Raw genomic sequence first — 15,375 nt, 5'->3', positions numbered from 1 at the left:
TATTTTTAGTAGAGACGGGGTTTCTCCGTGTTGTTCAGGCTGGTCTCCCCCAAAGTGTTGGGATTACAGGGGTGAGCCACCATGCCTGGCCTTTTTTTTTTTTTTTTTTTTTTTGAGACAGAGTCTTCCTCTGTTGCCCAGGGTGGAGTACAGTGGCACTCTCCCAGCTCACTGCAACCTCTGCCTTCCTGGGTTTCAGTGATTCTCATGCCTCAGCCTCCCAAGTAGCTGGGATTCAGGCGTGTGCTCACCATGCCTGGCTAATTTTTTTGTATTTTTAGTAGAGATGGGGTTTCACCACATTGGCCAGGCTGGTCTCAAACTCTTGGCCTCAAGTGATCTGCCTGCCTCGGCCTCCTGGGATTGCAGACATAAGCCACTGCACCCAGCCAAGAGAGGGTAATAAATGTTAAATTACCTGGCTAGTAAAAAATATTCTCTAAGTGTCTTCTCTCACAATTCCCAATGCCTTTTTTTTTTTTTTTTTTGAGGCAGAGTCTCACTCTGTTGCCCAGGCTGGGGTACAGTGGTGCAATATTGGCTCACTGTAACCCCCACCTCCCAGGTTCAAATGATTCTCATGCCTCAGCCTCCCAAGTAGCTAGGACTGCAGGTGTACCACCACCACAGCCAGCTAATTTTTGTATATTTAGTAGAGACAGGGTTTCACCACGTTGGCCAGGCTGGTCTTAAACTCCTGGCCTCAAGTGATTCACCCACCTCCTAAAGTGCTGGGATTACAGGTGTGGACCACTGTGCATGGCCCCAGTGACTTTTTTTTTAGCCCCTTAATCTTTTCTTTCCTGGGTCTCTTCATTGTCAGTGTCTGCTATTTACTCCCTACCTAGTCACCCCCTTCACCAGTATATTATGTCCTTTATGTTTTATTTTGCAGGATCTTATTTTGCTTTTCTATTGAATCCCCTCCATCTATAATAGTACTAGACATAGTAAATATTGGTTGTATGAGTGAATCGCTGCTTTTAATTATCATCACCATTACTCTCTCTACTTCTGGTCTATGATCCACTTTGAGTTAACTTTTGTTATTTGGTGTGAGATAGGAGTATAACTTCATTCTTGTGTGTGTGTGTGTGTGTGTGTGTGTGTGACAGAGATTTACTCTCGTTGCCCAGGCTGGAGTGCAATGGCACGATTTTGGCTCACTGCATCCTCTGCCTCCCAGGTTCAAGCGATTCTCCTGCCTCAGCCTCCCGAGTAGCTGGGATTACAGGTATGTGCCACCACGCCCAGCTAATTTTGTATTTTTAGTAGAAAGGGTGTTTCACTGTGTTGCCCAGGCTGATCTCGAACTCCTGACCTCAGGTGATCTGCCCGCTTCAGTCTTCCAAAGTGCTGGGATTACAGGCGTGAGCCACTGTGCCCGGCCAGGAGTATAACTTCATTCTTTTACATGTAGATGATTATTTTCCCATTTAATCATCTATGGCCTGGGCACGGTGGTTCATGCCTGTAATCCCAGCACTCTGGGAGGCCAAGGCAGGTGGATCAATTTGAGGCCAGGAGTTCAAGACTAGCCCGGCCAACATGGTATAACTAAAAATACAAAAAATTAGCTTGGTGTGGTGGTACATGTCTGTAATCCCAGCTACTCAGGAGGCTAAGGTACGAGAATTGCTTGAGCCTGCAGTGAGCCGAGATTGTGTCACTACCCTTCAGCCTGGGTGATAGAGCGAGACCCTGTCTCAAAAAAAAAACTAAGAATATAAAAATCGTCTGGTATTTATTATTGTTGAAAATTACTTGATCACAGATGTATGTATGAGTTTATTTCTGTACTGTCAATTCTATTTTATTGATGTATGTATCTATTCTTATGCTATTACCACACTGTCTTGATTACTGTAGCTTTGTGGTGAGGTGTTGAGATTTTAAACTAATTATAAGCATCTTACATGAACTACTTACCATTTATATTTGATTATGCAACATGAAATAATGAATATATCATTAAATATGCCATATTAAGTTTTATGTGATCATAATAGTAAGCCATATGCATGTAAGTTCAGTTTTCATAGATCATTGCTTATGTAGTTTAGGTTTTTGCTTATGCGGCATCTAAAAACAATTAGGAAACTATAGCTTGTAATTCACCTGCCATTACTTTTTAAATGGCTCTTAAGGGCACTTGTGAGATTATCTTTTCGTGGCTATTTGCCTTTTGAGTAATCTCTCTACAAAAGGAAGTAACTTAAATTGTTCTTTCTTTCTTTATAATTTATAGATTTTGCATGCTGAAACTTCTCAACCAGAAGAAAGGGCCTTCACAGTGTCCTTTGTGTAAGAATGATATAACCAAAAGGTATATAATTTGGTAATGATGCTAGGTTGGAAGCAACAACAGTAGGAAAAAGTAGAAATTATTTAATAACATAGCTAGCGTTCCTATAAAACCATTCATCAGTAGAAAAATTTATAAAAGAGTTTTTAGCAGACAGTAAATTATTTCCAAAGTTATTTTCCTGAAAGTTTTATGGGACGTCTATCTTATACAAGTATTAGAAACTTACTGCCTTTCTCTAATGCTTCTAAATACTGTAAAAACTTGCAGATTTACGTAAAGTAGGGCTGTATCACTGTGCCCCCATTGTCTGCTAATCTTGTTTTTATTTTTTCATTGTGCTTCCTTTTCTTTTCTTTTTTTTTTTTTTTTTTTTTGAGACGGAGTCTCGCTCTGTTTCCCAGGCTAGAGGCTAGAGTGCAGTGGCACGATCTCGGCTCACTGCAAGCTGTGCCTCCTGGGTTCAGGCCATTCTGCCTCAGCCTCCCGAGAAGCTAGGATTACAGGCACCCGCCATCATGCCTGGCTAATTTTTTGTATTTTTAGTAGAGACGGGGTTTCACCATGTTAGCCAGGATGTTCTCGATCTGCTGACCTCGTGATCCGCCCGCCTCGGCCTCCCAGAGTGTTGAGATTACAGCCTTTTTTTTTTTTTTTTTTTTTAAGACAGGGTCTTGCTCTGTCACTGAGGCTGGAGTGTAGGGGCATGATCTTGGCTCACTGCAGCCTCCGCCTCAAGCCTCCTCCTGCCTTAGCCTCCCAAGTAGCTGGGACTACAGGTGCATGCTACCATGTCGGGCCAATTTTTGTATTTTTTGTAGACATGAGGTATTACCATGTTGCCTGGGCTGGTAACTTCAGAGCTCAGGTTATCTGCCCACCTTGGCCTCCCAAAGTGATGGGGTTACAGGTGTGTGTTTATTTCTATCTAATTATTTACACAAACACAATGTATTTTTATATTGTGTATCTCTTCTGCTACAATGTAAATTCTATGAGAGTAGTAACTTTGTCTCGACACTGTTTTTCGTAATTTGGCGCATAGTAGGCACTCAGATGCTTAAAGGAATGAATGAATTGTGTTTTAATTCCACTTTACTAAACCCAGATCTCCCTTTGGACATTGTTATCTATGTGTTTTCAAAGAAATGTAATCATAATTTGACAGAAATCCTTGAGAGGCAGAACTAACAGTGAGGGATTGGGCAGGGTTCAGATGTTAAGAACAGTAAGCTCAGCAGGATGTAATTGCTTATGCCTATAACCCTAGCACTCTAGGAGGCTAAGGTGGGATGATTGCTTGAGGCCAGGAGTTTGAGATCAGCCTGGGCAACATAGTGAGACCCCATCACTACCAACAAAAATAAGTAAATAAACGTACATGGTGGCATATGCCCATAGTCCTAGCTACTTGGGAGGCTGTAGTGGGAGGACAGCTTGAGTACAGAAGTTTGAGGCTGCAGTGAGCTATGACTGTGGCATTGCATGCTATCCTGGGCAATAGAGCAAGACCCTGTCTCTAAATTAAAAAAAAAAAAAAAGTACTCTAGTTTTCTATGCAATGGATTATATCTCCTGTGGATTTAGAACAGTATTATATCACATAAGTTTAGGCATTTGGTAGGCTTAAATGAATGACAAAAAGTTACTAAATCACTGTCACACAGTTTATACAGATGTCAGTGATGTATTGATTATAGAGGTTTTCTACTGTTGCTGCATCTTATTTTTATTTGTTTACATGTCTTTTCTTACTTTAGTGTCTTTAAAAGGTTGATAATCACTTGCTGAGTGTGTTTCTCAAACAATTTAATTTCAGAAGCCTACAAGAAAGTACAAGATTTAGTCAACTTGTTGAAGAGCTATTGAAAATCATTCATGCTTTTCAGCTTGACACAGGTTTGCAGTGTAAGTGTTGAATATCCCACGAATGACACTCAAGTACTGTCCATGAAAACTCAGGAAGTTTGCACAATTACTTTCTGTGACGTGATAACACCTTTTAGTCTAGGTTAATTTTAGTTCTGTATCTGTAATGTGGGGAAAAGAAAGAGAGATCAGCCTGTTACTGTGTCTATATAAAAGGACGTAGACATAAGAGACTCCATTTTGTTCTGTATTTGAGATGCTGTTAATCTGTGACCCTACCCCCAACCTTGTCCTTGCAAGACGTGTGCTGTGGTGACTCAAGGTTTAATGGATTTTGGGCTGTGCAGGATGTGCTTTGTTAAACAAGTGGCTAAAGGCTGCTTGCTGGTTAAAGGTCATCACCATTCTCTTAATCTCAAGTAAGAGAAAAGCATTTGTCTCCTGCCCGTCCCTGGGCAATGGAACATCTCCGTGTAAAACCCGGTTGTATGCTTTGTTTACTGAGCAAGGAGAAAACCGCCTTTAGGAATAAGGTGGGACTTGCTGGAGCAATGCTGCTAAAAGGTTTATGGAGTTTGCATATGCATCTCAAGGCACAGCATTTTCCTTTAAACTTACTCATGTCACAGGGATTTTTGTTCATATGTCTTATTGCTGATTTCCTGCTTACAATGATCCTATTGTCCAGCCACTCCCTTATCTTTTTTATGGTAAAGATAATTATCAATAAAAATAAGGGAACTCAGAGACCGGTGCCGGCGTGGGTCCTCTGTATGCTGAGCGCCGGTCCCCTGGGCCCCACTTTTCTTTCTCTATACTTTGTCTCTATGTCTTATTTCTTTTCTCAAGTCTCCCGTTCCACCTAACGAGAAACACCCACAGGTGTGGAGGGGCAGGCCACCCCTTCACTGTAATCTGTTTTTAAAAAATTACTCTCACTGGTCTCACACCTTATTTTATCAATTGTAAGGTGCACATTTTTCACATCTTAACATCTCTGAAATTGGGAGCATTTTACTATTGATGGTGTGTCATTTGTTTAATTTGAGTGCTTGCTTTCTTAGTGATACAGAAAATAATAGTGCAGCTTACATTGTTGGTGTCTTAGCTTTAGTGAAATACAGTATTGATAGGCAGATTTCTTAGTGTTAAGGTAGAAAACAAGGACTCTAAGTAACTTTGATGGTCTTGTATTTGTTTTTGTTTCCTAGGAGTAAAATTTCCAGTTGATTTTTTAAAATTTGATTTTTAAAAAAATCACAGATAACCTTAGTGCATTGTCTTAACACAACAAAAAGCATACATAGGATTTCTCTTGGTTTCTTTGATTATAATTCATACATTTTTCTCTAACTGCAAACATAATGTTTTCCCTTGTAATTTACAGTTGCAAACAGTTATAATTTTGCAAAAAAGGAAAATAACTCCCCTGAACATCTAAAAGATGAAGTTTCTCTCATCCAAAGTGTGGGCTACAGAAACCGTGCCAAAAGACTTCTACAGAGTGAACCTGAAAATCCTTCCTTGGTAAAACCATTTGTTTTCTTCTTCTTTTTTTTTTTTTTTTTGAGACGGAGTCTTGCCCTGTGGCCCAGGCTGGAAGCAGTCCTCCTGCCTCAGCCCCCCTAGTAGCTGGGATTACAGGCATGCGCCACCATGCCCAGCTAATTTTTGTATTTTTAGTAGAGACGGGGTTTCATCATGTTGGCCAGGCTGGTCTCGAACTCCTGACCTCAGGTGATCCACCCACCTCGGCCACCCAAAGTGCTGGGATTACAGGTGTGAGCCACTGTGCCTGGCCGGTAAACCCATTTTCATTTATTCTGGCACCATCTCTTTATTGATCATTGTGAATATGTTAGTATATGTGCTAGATGCTCATAGATTTATATAAAAAGTTAATGAAGAAGGAAAGATGGTATATTCAGTGGTTAGACAAGTGTTCTAATCAGTTAGAGTTCAGAGAAGGTCAGGGTACCTGATATGATCAAGAGAGAGACCTTACAGCCAGGTGAGGTGGATGCACCTATAATCCTAGCTACTTGGGAGGCTGAAATGGGAGGATCACTTGAGCCCAGGTTTGAGACCACCCCAGGCAACATAGCAAAATCCCCATCAGATACACCAAAAAGACGGATTTTTTTTTTTTTTTTTTTTTATTTTTTTTGAGACAGAGTCTCACTCTGTCGCCCAGGTGCCCAGGCTGGAGTGCAGTGACACGATGTCAGCTCACTGCAACCTCTGCCTCCCAGGTTCAAGCGATTCTCCTGCCTCAGCCTCCTGAGTAGCTGGGACTACAGAGGCATGCCACCAGACCTGGCTAATTTTTGTAATTTTAGTAGAGACGGGATTTCACCATATTGGTCAGGCTGGTCTTGAACTCCTGACCCCAGGTGATCCACCCACCTTGGCCTCTCAAAGTGCTGGGATTACAGGCATGAGCCACCACGCCCAGCCAAAAAAAGAGAGCTCTTATAGGCCCTTCCTTGCTTTGGAGCTTTATCTGCTCTGTGATGCTTATCTAAAATAGCTGTAAGTTCACTGATATTTTTAAGCATTTGGAAATTACTTCAGCTGGGTGCTATGGCTCATGACTGTAATCCCAACACTTTGGGAGGCTGAGGTAGGAGGTCCTTTGAGCCCAGTGTGGGCAACACAGTGAGACACTGTCTCTACAATTTAAAAAAAAAAAAAAAGCCGGGTGCCGTGGCTCACGCCTATAATCCCAGCACTGGGAGGCTTGAGGATTGCCTGAGCTCAGGAGTTCAAGACCAGTTTGGCCAATATAGCAAGTCCTTGTCTATTTTAAAAGTGTATTTAAATTATCTGGGCATGGTGGTGTGTGCCTGTAGTCGCAGCTACTTGGGAAGCTGAGACAGGAGGATCCCTTGAGTCCAGGAGATGTAGACTATTGTGAGCTATGATCAGTCCACTGCGCGGCAACAAAGCAAGACCTAGTTGCAAAAACAAAAACCTGGCCAGGCGTAGTGGCTCACACCTGCAATCCCAGCACTTTGGGAGGCCTAGGCCGGCAGATCACGAGGTCAGGAGATCGAGACCATCCTGGCCAACATGGTGCAACCCCGTCTCTACTAAGAATACAAAAATTAGCTGGGCGTGGTGGCACATGCCTGTAATCCCAGCACTTTGGGAGGCTGACGCGGGCGGATCACGAGGTCAGGAGATGAAGACCATCCGGGCTAACAGGGTGAAACCCCTCTCTACTAAAAATACAAAAAAATTAGCCGGGCCTGGTGGCGGGCGCCTGTAGTCCCAGCTACTCTGGAGGCTGAGGCAAGAGAATGGTGTGAACCTGGGAGGCGGAGCTTGCAGTGAGCCAAGATTGCGTCATAGCACTCCAGCCTGGGTTACAGATCGAGACTTCGTCTCAAAAAAAAGAGAGAGAGAAAATTCCTTCCACTTAAAAGGTGTAATTGTTAAAGACAATGTAGTGATGGTTGCTCTGTTGTTACTTATATGTGCATGAATGATGGAGATCTTAAAAAGTATTCATGGCCGGGAGCGGTGGCTCACGCCTGTAATCCCAGCAGTTTGGGAGGCCGAGGCAGGCGGATCACGAAGTCAGGGAATCGAGACCATCCTGGCTAACATGGTGAAACCCCGTCTCTACTAAAAATACAAAAAATTGGCCGGGCGCGGTGGCTCAAGCCTGTAATCCCAGCACTTTGGGAGGCTGAGACGGGCGGATCACGAGGTTAGGAGATCAAGACCATCCTGGCTAAAACGGTGAAACCCCGTCTCTACTAAAAAAAATACAAAAAACTAGCCAGGCGAGGTGGCGGGTGCCTGTAGTCCTAGCTACTCGGGAGGCTGAGGCAGGAGAATGGCGTAAACTTGGGAGGTGGAGCTTGCAGTGAGCTGAGAACCGGCCACTGCACTCCAGTCTGGGTGACAGAGCGAGACTCCGTCTCAAAAAAAAAAAAAAATACAAAAAATTAGCCAGGCGTGGTGGCAGGTGCCTGTAGTCCCAGCTACTGGGGAGGCTGAGGCAGGAGAATGGCGTGCACCCGGGAGGCAGAGCTTGCAGTGAGCCAAGATGGCGCCACTGCACTCCCACCTGGACAACAAAGCAAGACTCCGTCTCAAAAAAAAAAAAAAGTATTCATTCTGGGGCTGGGCATAGTAGCTTGCACCTTTAATCCCAGCACTTTGGGAGGCTGAGGCGGGCAGATCATTTGAGGTTAGGAGTTTGAGACCAGCCTAGCCAACATGGTGAAACCCCATCTCTACTAAAAATGCAAAAATTAGCTGGGTGTGGTAGCACGTGCCTGTAATCCCAGCTACTGGGGAGGCTGATGCACAAGAATTGCTTGAACCTAGGACCCGGAGGTTGCAGCGAGCCGAGATCACACTACTGCAATCTAGCCTGGGCGACAGTGAGACTCTGTCTCAAAAAAGAAAAAAAAATGTAAGTGTTCTGGCTGGGCACCGTGGCTCATGCCTGTAATCCTAGCACTTTGGGAGGCCAAGACGGGTGGATCTCTTGAGTCCAGGAGTTCAAGACCAGCCTGGGCAATGTGGCGAAACCCCATCTCTACAAAAAATACAAAAATTAGCCAGGCATGGTGGCGTAGGTGTGTAGTCCCAGCTCCTTGGGAGGCTGAGGTGGGAGGATCTCTTGAACCCAGGAGACAGAGGTTGCAGTGAACCGAGATCACGCCACCATGCTCCAGCCTAGGCAACAGAGCAAGACTCTGTCTAAAAAAATACAAATAAAATAAAAGTAGTTCTTATAGTACCAGCCTTCATTTTTCAAAAGATACAGAAAGGCTAAAAAGGAAGAAAAAAAGAGTAATGTTGGCCTCTTACTTCCTATACTAAATGTTCTTAGGAGTGCTGGGGTTTTATTGTCATGATTTGTCCTTTTTAAAAATGTTATTGGCTGGGCATGGTTGGCTCATGGCTGTAATCCCAGCACTTTGGGAGGCCAAGGTGGGCAGATCACCTGAGGTCAGGAGTTTGAGACCAGCCTGGCCGACACTGCGAAACCCCATCTCTACTAAAAATACAAAAATTAACTAGGCATGGTGGTGCACGCCTGTAGTCCCAGCTACTCGGGAGGCTGAGGCAGGAGAATCAATTGAACCTGGGAGGCAGAGGTTGCAGTTTGCCAAGATCATGCCACTGCACTCCAGCCTGGCAACAGAGCAAGACTCTGTCTCAAAACAACAACAACAACAACAAAATATATATATATACGCAAAAATTAGCCAGGCATAGTGGCACGTGCTTGTAGTCCCAGTTACTCAGGAGGCTAAGGCAGGAGAATCTCTTGAACTCAGGAGGCGGAGGTTGCAGTGAGCTGAGTTTGCGCCACTGCACTCCAGCCTGGGTGACAGAGCAGGACTCTGTCCCCTCCCCCCCAAAAAATGTTATCAGATGTGATTGGAATGTATATCAAGTATCAGCTTCGAAATATGCTATATTAATACTTCAAAAAATCACACAAACAATACATAATCAGTTTTGAAAAATCTAAGACAACAGAAAGGAAAAATATTCAAATCACACGTATCCCAGACATTTTTTTATTACTACTACTATTATTTGTAGAGACTGGGTCTCACTCTGTTGCTTACTCTGGTCTTGAACTCCTGTCCTTAATCAATCCTCCTGCCCCAGCCTCCCAAAGTGCTATGATTATGGGCATGAGCTACCACTCCCAACCTCAGAGATTTTAGTGTGTAAATTTCTGGGCATTTTTTCCAGGCATCATACATGTTAACTGACTGGTAATGGTCAATTTATTTTGTCCATGGTGTCAAGTTTCTCTTCAGGAGGAAAAGCACAGAACCGGCCAACAATTGCTTGACCGTTCTTTACCATACTGTTTAGCAGGAAACCAGTCTCAGTGTCCCACTCTCTAACTTCGGAATTGTGAGAACTCTGAGGACAAAGCAGCGGATACAACCTCAAAAGAAGTCTGTCTACATTGAACTGGGTAAGGGTCTCAGATTTCTTAAGTATTTAATAATAATTGCTGGATTGCTTATGTTATCGTTTTGCCAAAAATCTTGGTCATAATTTATATTTGTGGTAGGCAACTTTGGGAAGTGAATTTTATGAGCCCTATGGTGAGTTATAAATAATGTAAAAGATGCAGTTCCCACCTTGAAGCATCTTACTTTCAAAAGGGAGCAAAAGAGGCCGGGCACGGTGGCTCATGCCTGTAATCCCACCACTTTGGGAGGCCGAGGCGGGTGGATCACCTGAAGTTGGGAATTCGAGACCAGACTGGCCAACATGGAGAAATCCTGTCTCTACCAAAAAATACAAAATTAGCCAGGCGTGGTGGCGCATGCCTGTAATCTCAGCTACTCGGGAGGCTGAGGCAGGAGAATCACTTGAACCCGGGAGGCGGAGGTTGAGGTGAGCTGAGATTGCACCATTGCACTCCAGCCTGGGCAAGAAGAGTGAGACTCCATCCGGAAAAAAAAAGGGAGCAAAAGAAAGAATATCTGGTTTTAAATATGTGTAAATATGTTTTGGAAAGATGGAGAGTAGCAATAAGAAAAAACATGATGGATTACTACAGTATTTAGTTCCAAGATAAATTGTACTAGATGAGGAAGCCTTTTTTTTTTTTTTTTTGAGATGGAGTCTCGCTCTGTCGCCCAGGCTGGAGTGCAGTGGCCGGATCTCAGCTCACTGCAAGCTCCGCCTTCCGGGTTTACGCCATTCTCCTGCCTCAGCCTCCTGAGTAGCTGGGACTACAGGCGCCCGCCACCTCGCCCAGCTAGGTTTTTTTTGTTTTGTTTTGTTTTGTTTTAGTAGAGACGGGGTTTCACTGTGTTAGCCAGGATGGTCTCGATCTCCTGACCTCGTGATCCGCCCGTCTCGGCCTCCCAAAGTGCTGGGATTACAGGCTTGAGCCACTGCGCCCGGCCAATAATAATACATTTTGGCCAGTGCAGTGGCTCATGCCTGTAATCCCAACACTTTGGGAGGCTGAGGCAGGTAGACCACCTGAGGTCAGAGTTCAAGACCAGCCTGGGTAACATGGTAAAACCCTTCTTTACTAAAAATACAAAAAAAAAAAAAAATTAGCTGGGTGTGGTGGTGCACGCATGTAATCCCAGCTACTCAGGAGGCTGAAGCAGGAGAATTGCTTGAACCAGGATGGCGGAGGTTGCAATGAGCCAACACCATGTCTCTGCACTCCAGCCTGGGCAATAGAGTGAGACTCCATCTCAAAAAAAAAAAAAATTTGTTTTTTAATAATAAATTTTTTTAAGCTTATAAAAAGAAGAATTGAGGCCAGCATAGTATCTAACACCTGTCATCTCAGCAGTGGCAGAGGATTGCTTGAAGCCAGGAGTTTGAGACCAGCCTGGGCAACATAGCAAGACCTCATCGCTAAAAAAAAAATTTTTTTTTTAAATTAGCTGGGTGTGGTGGTGTGTATCTGTAGTCCCAGCTACTCAGGAGGTGTAGTTGAGCAGGTAGATTGAATCCAGGGGTTTGAGGCTGTAGTGAGCTATGATCTTGCCACTGCACTCCAACCTGGGTGACAGAGCAAGACCCCATCTCAAAAAAAAAAAAAAGAAGAGCTGCTGAGCTCAGAATTCAAACTGGGCTCTCTAATTGGGTTTTTGTTTTAGAATATATTTATAATTAAAAAGGGTAGCTGTCTTTTGAGCTCCCAGGCACCACCATCTATTTATCATAACACTTACTGTTTTCCCCCCTTACGATCATAAATTCCTAGACAACTGGCATTGTAAAAATACTTATAGTAGTTAATATTTAGGAGCCTTAACTATATTCCAGGCACTATTGTGTTTTTCTTGTATAACTCATTTAGATGCATGTCAGACCTCTGAGATTGTTCCTATTATACTTATTTTACAGATGAGGAAATTAAGGCACAGAGAGGTTATGAAATTTTTCCAAGGTAGTAAACCTAGTAAGTGGCTGAGCTATGATTCAAACCTAGGAAGTTAGACGTCAGAGCCTGTGCTTTTTGTTTTTGTTTTCAGTAGGAACAGGGTCTCACCTTGCTGGTCAGGCTGGTCTCGAACTCCTAACCTCAAATAATCCACCCATCTCGGCCTCATGAAGTGCTGGGATTATAGGTGAGAGCCACTGTGCCTGGCCAAGCCCGTGTTTTTAACCACTTCTCTGTATTACACACTGGCTTAACTAGCATTGTACCTGCGACATACTAGATGCTCAATAAATATTTCTAGTTGAATATCTGTTTTTCAACAAGTACATTTTTTGTTTAACCCTTTTAATTAAGAAATCTTTTATTGATTTTTTTGGGGGGAAATTTTTTAGGATCTGATTCTTCTGAAGATACGGTTAATAAAGCAACTTATTGCAGGTGAGTCAAAGAGAACCTTTGCCTATGAAGCTGGTATTTTCCTATTTAGTTAATATTAAGGATTGATGTTTCTCTCTTTAAAATATTTTAACTTTTAGGTTCAGAGATGTATGTGCAGTTTGTTATATAGGTAAACACATGACTTGGGATTTGGCATACAGTTTTTTTTCATTATCCAGTTATTATTAAGCATATCCCACAGTTTTTTGTTTCCTTCCTTTCTGAATTTCTCCCTCCTCCCACCTTCCTCCCTCAAGTAGGCTGGTGTTTCTCTAGACTAGAATCATGGTATTGGAAGAAACCTTAAAGATCATCTAGTTTAGTCCTCTCATTTTATAGTGGAGGAAATACCCTTTTTGTTTGTTGGATTTAGTTATTAATACTGTCCAAAGGAATTTAGGATAACAGTAGAACTCTGCACATGCTTGCTTCTAGCAGATTGTTGTTCTCTAACTTCCTCATATACGGTAATATTGACACAGCGGTAATTGTGACTGATGAAAATGCTCAAGGACTTCATTTTCAACTCTTTCTTTCCTCTGTTCCTTATTTCCACATATCTCTCAAGCTTTGTCTGTATGTTATATAATAATCTACAAGCAGCCCCAACTATGTTACCTACCTTCCTTAGGAATTATTGCTTGACCCTAAGTTGTTTTTTGTTTTTTTTTTTGGAGACAGGGTCTTGCCCTGTTGCCAAGCTGGAGTGCAGTGGCGCCATCTTGGCTTACTGCAATCTCCAACTCCCTGGTTCAAGTGATTCTCCTGTCTCAGCCTCCCAAATAGCTAGGATTATAGGCACACGCCACCACACCCAGCTAATTTTTGTATTTTTAGTAGAGACAGGGTTTCGCCATGTTGGCCAGCCTGTTCTCAAACTCATGAGCTCAAGTGATCCACCCACCTCAGCGTCCCAAAGTGCTGGGATTACAGGCATGAGCTACCATGCCTGGCTGACCCTGTCTAAGATCTAGTCTGAACTATAATGGCAATATTGTTGGTTTTTGTTTGTAAATGACTTCCCTAATCTCACGATTGGAAGGAAGTGACTTTTAGACTGAAAAGCAGCACAGAAAGTAGTGTAGCAAAGTGGTGTTCTGTTGGGTTATCTGCAATCCTACTGTTCCCTTTGTTTAGATATCCTTGCTCCTGCCTTCTCATTAAGATACACTTTTAAGTGTTTTTAAAAACTATCTTTTGGCTGTCACTTAAATGTTGGCTTTAATTTGCATATCCATAAAGTAATGTTCCTGGTCTGATTTTTGTGGCTGTGTGTCCTCGGTCTTTGATCATTCCATTTCTCTCTTTTTTTTTTTTTTGAGACAGAGTCTTACTCTGCAGCCCCAGGCTGGAGTGCAGTGGTGTGATCTCGGCTCACTGCAACCTCCGCCTCCCAGGTTCAAGCGATTCTCCTGTCTCAGCCTCATGAGTAGCTGGGACTACAGGTGTATACCACCACCCAGCTAATTGACCATTCCATTTCTTTCTTTTTTTTTTTTTTTTTTTTTTGAGACAGAGTCTTGCTCTGTTGCCCAGGCTGGAGTACAGTGGTGTGATCTCACCTTTCCGCAACTTCTGCCTCCCGGGTTCAAGCCATACTCCTGCCTCAGTCTCTCAAGTAGCTGGGACTACAGGTGCACACCACCACACCTGGCTAATTTTTGTATTTTTAGTAGAGACAGGGGTTCACCTTGTTGGCCAGGCTGGCTTGAACTCATGATCTCAAGTGATCCACCCGCCTCGGCCTCCCAAAATGCTGGAATTACAGGCATGAGCCACTGTGCCCAGCAACCATTCCATTTCAACTAGAAGTTTCTAAAGGAGAGAGCAGCTTTCGCTAACTCAATAAGATTGGTCAACTTTCTGTAACTGAAAGAGCTAAAATATTTGATCTTGGTCATTTGACAGTTCTGCATATGTATAACTAGTGTTTCTCATTAGGACTCTGTCTTTTCCCTGTAGTGTGGGAGATCAAGAATTGTTACAAATCACCCCTCAAGGAACCAGGGATGAAACCAGTTTGGATTCTGCAAAAAAGGGTAATGGCAAAGTTTCCCAGTTTAACAGAGTGGGTAGATACAGTACTGTAATTAGATTATTCTGAAGACCATTTGGGACCTTTATAATCCACAGAATCTCTTGGCAGAGTTAGAGTATCATTCTTTGTCAAATGTCATGGTATGATCTGATAGATTTAAATGATATTAGACTAATGTAGCTATAATAATAAGACCTTCTGTAACTGATTGTTGCCCTTTCGTTTTTTTTTGCTTTTTTTTTTTTTGTTGTTTTTTTTGAGATGGGCTCTCACTCTGTTGCCCAGGCTGGAGTGCAGTGATGCAATCGTGGCTCACTGCAACCTCCACCACACGGATTCAAGCTATCCTCCCACCTCAGCCTCCCGAGTAGCTGGGACTACAGGCACACGTCACGACACCCAGCTAATATTTTGTGGTTTTATAGAGACAGAGTTTCGCCATGTTTCCAAGGCTGATCTCAAACTCCTGGACTCAAGCAGTCTGCCCACTTCAACCTCCCAAAGTGCTGCAATTACAGGCTTGAGCCACTATGCCTGGCCTGCCCTTTACTTTTAATTGATGTATTTGTGTTTCATCTTTTGTCTACTGGTTTTTAAATATAGGGAATGGTAAGTCTGTAGAGAACAGAGTATTAAGTAGACTTAATGGCCAGTGATCTTTAGAGTACATCAGAACTGGTTTTCTGATGGCCAATCTGCTTTTAATTCACTCTTAGACATTAGAGAAATAGGAGGTGTGGTTTCTGCATAGGGAAAATTCTGAAATTAAAAATTTAATGGATCCTAAGTGGATATAATCTAAGTAAATAGGAATTA

At 43.0% G+C, this 15,375-nt stretch overlaps 1 protein-coding gene across 8 annotated transcripts in view; it reads left to right on the top strand.

Moving 5' to 3' along the window:
* Positions 1-15,375, top strand: part of BRCA1 (BRCA1 DNA repair associated) — a 103,359-nt gene that overhangs the window by 31,647 nt on the left and 56,337 nt on the right. For 7 of the 8 annotated variants that reach the window (XM_023204007.1, XM_023204003.3, XM_023204002.3 and 4 more), the window contains 6 exons: positions 2,249-2,326; positions 4,125-4,213; positions 5,562-5,701; positions 10,031-10,136; positions 12,476-12,521; positions 14,484-14,560. In XM_023204007.1, the coding sequence (XP_023059775.1) occupies positions 2,256-2,326; positions 4,125-4,213; positions 5,562-5,701; positions 10,031-10,136; positions 12,476-12,521; positions 14,484-14,560 (529 nt within the window). In that variant the 5' untranslated portion in view covers positions 2,249-2,255. The remainder of the gene's footprint in view (positions 1-2,248; positions 2,327-4,124; positions 4,214-5,561; positions 5,702-10,030; positions 10,137-12,475; positions 12,522-14,483; positions 14,561-15,375) is intronic. The other variant, XM_023204006.1, reaches the window with a different exon arrangement.

Source organism: Piliocolobus tephrosceles, chromosome 16, assembly GCF_002776525.5.
Source record: "Piliocolobus tephrosceles isolate RC106 chromosome 16, ASM277652v3, whole genome shotgun sequence".
Taxonomy (NCBI): domain Eukaryota; kingdom Metazoa; phylum Chordata; class Mammalia; order Primates; family Cercopithecidae; genus Piliocolobus; species Piliocolobus tephrosceles.
This window is presented reverse-complemented; position numbering and strand designations above follow the sequence as displayed.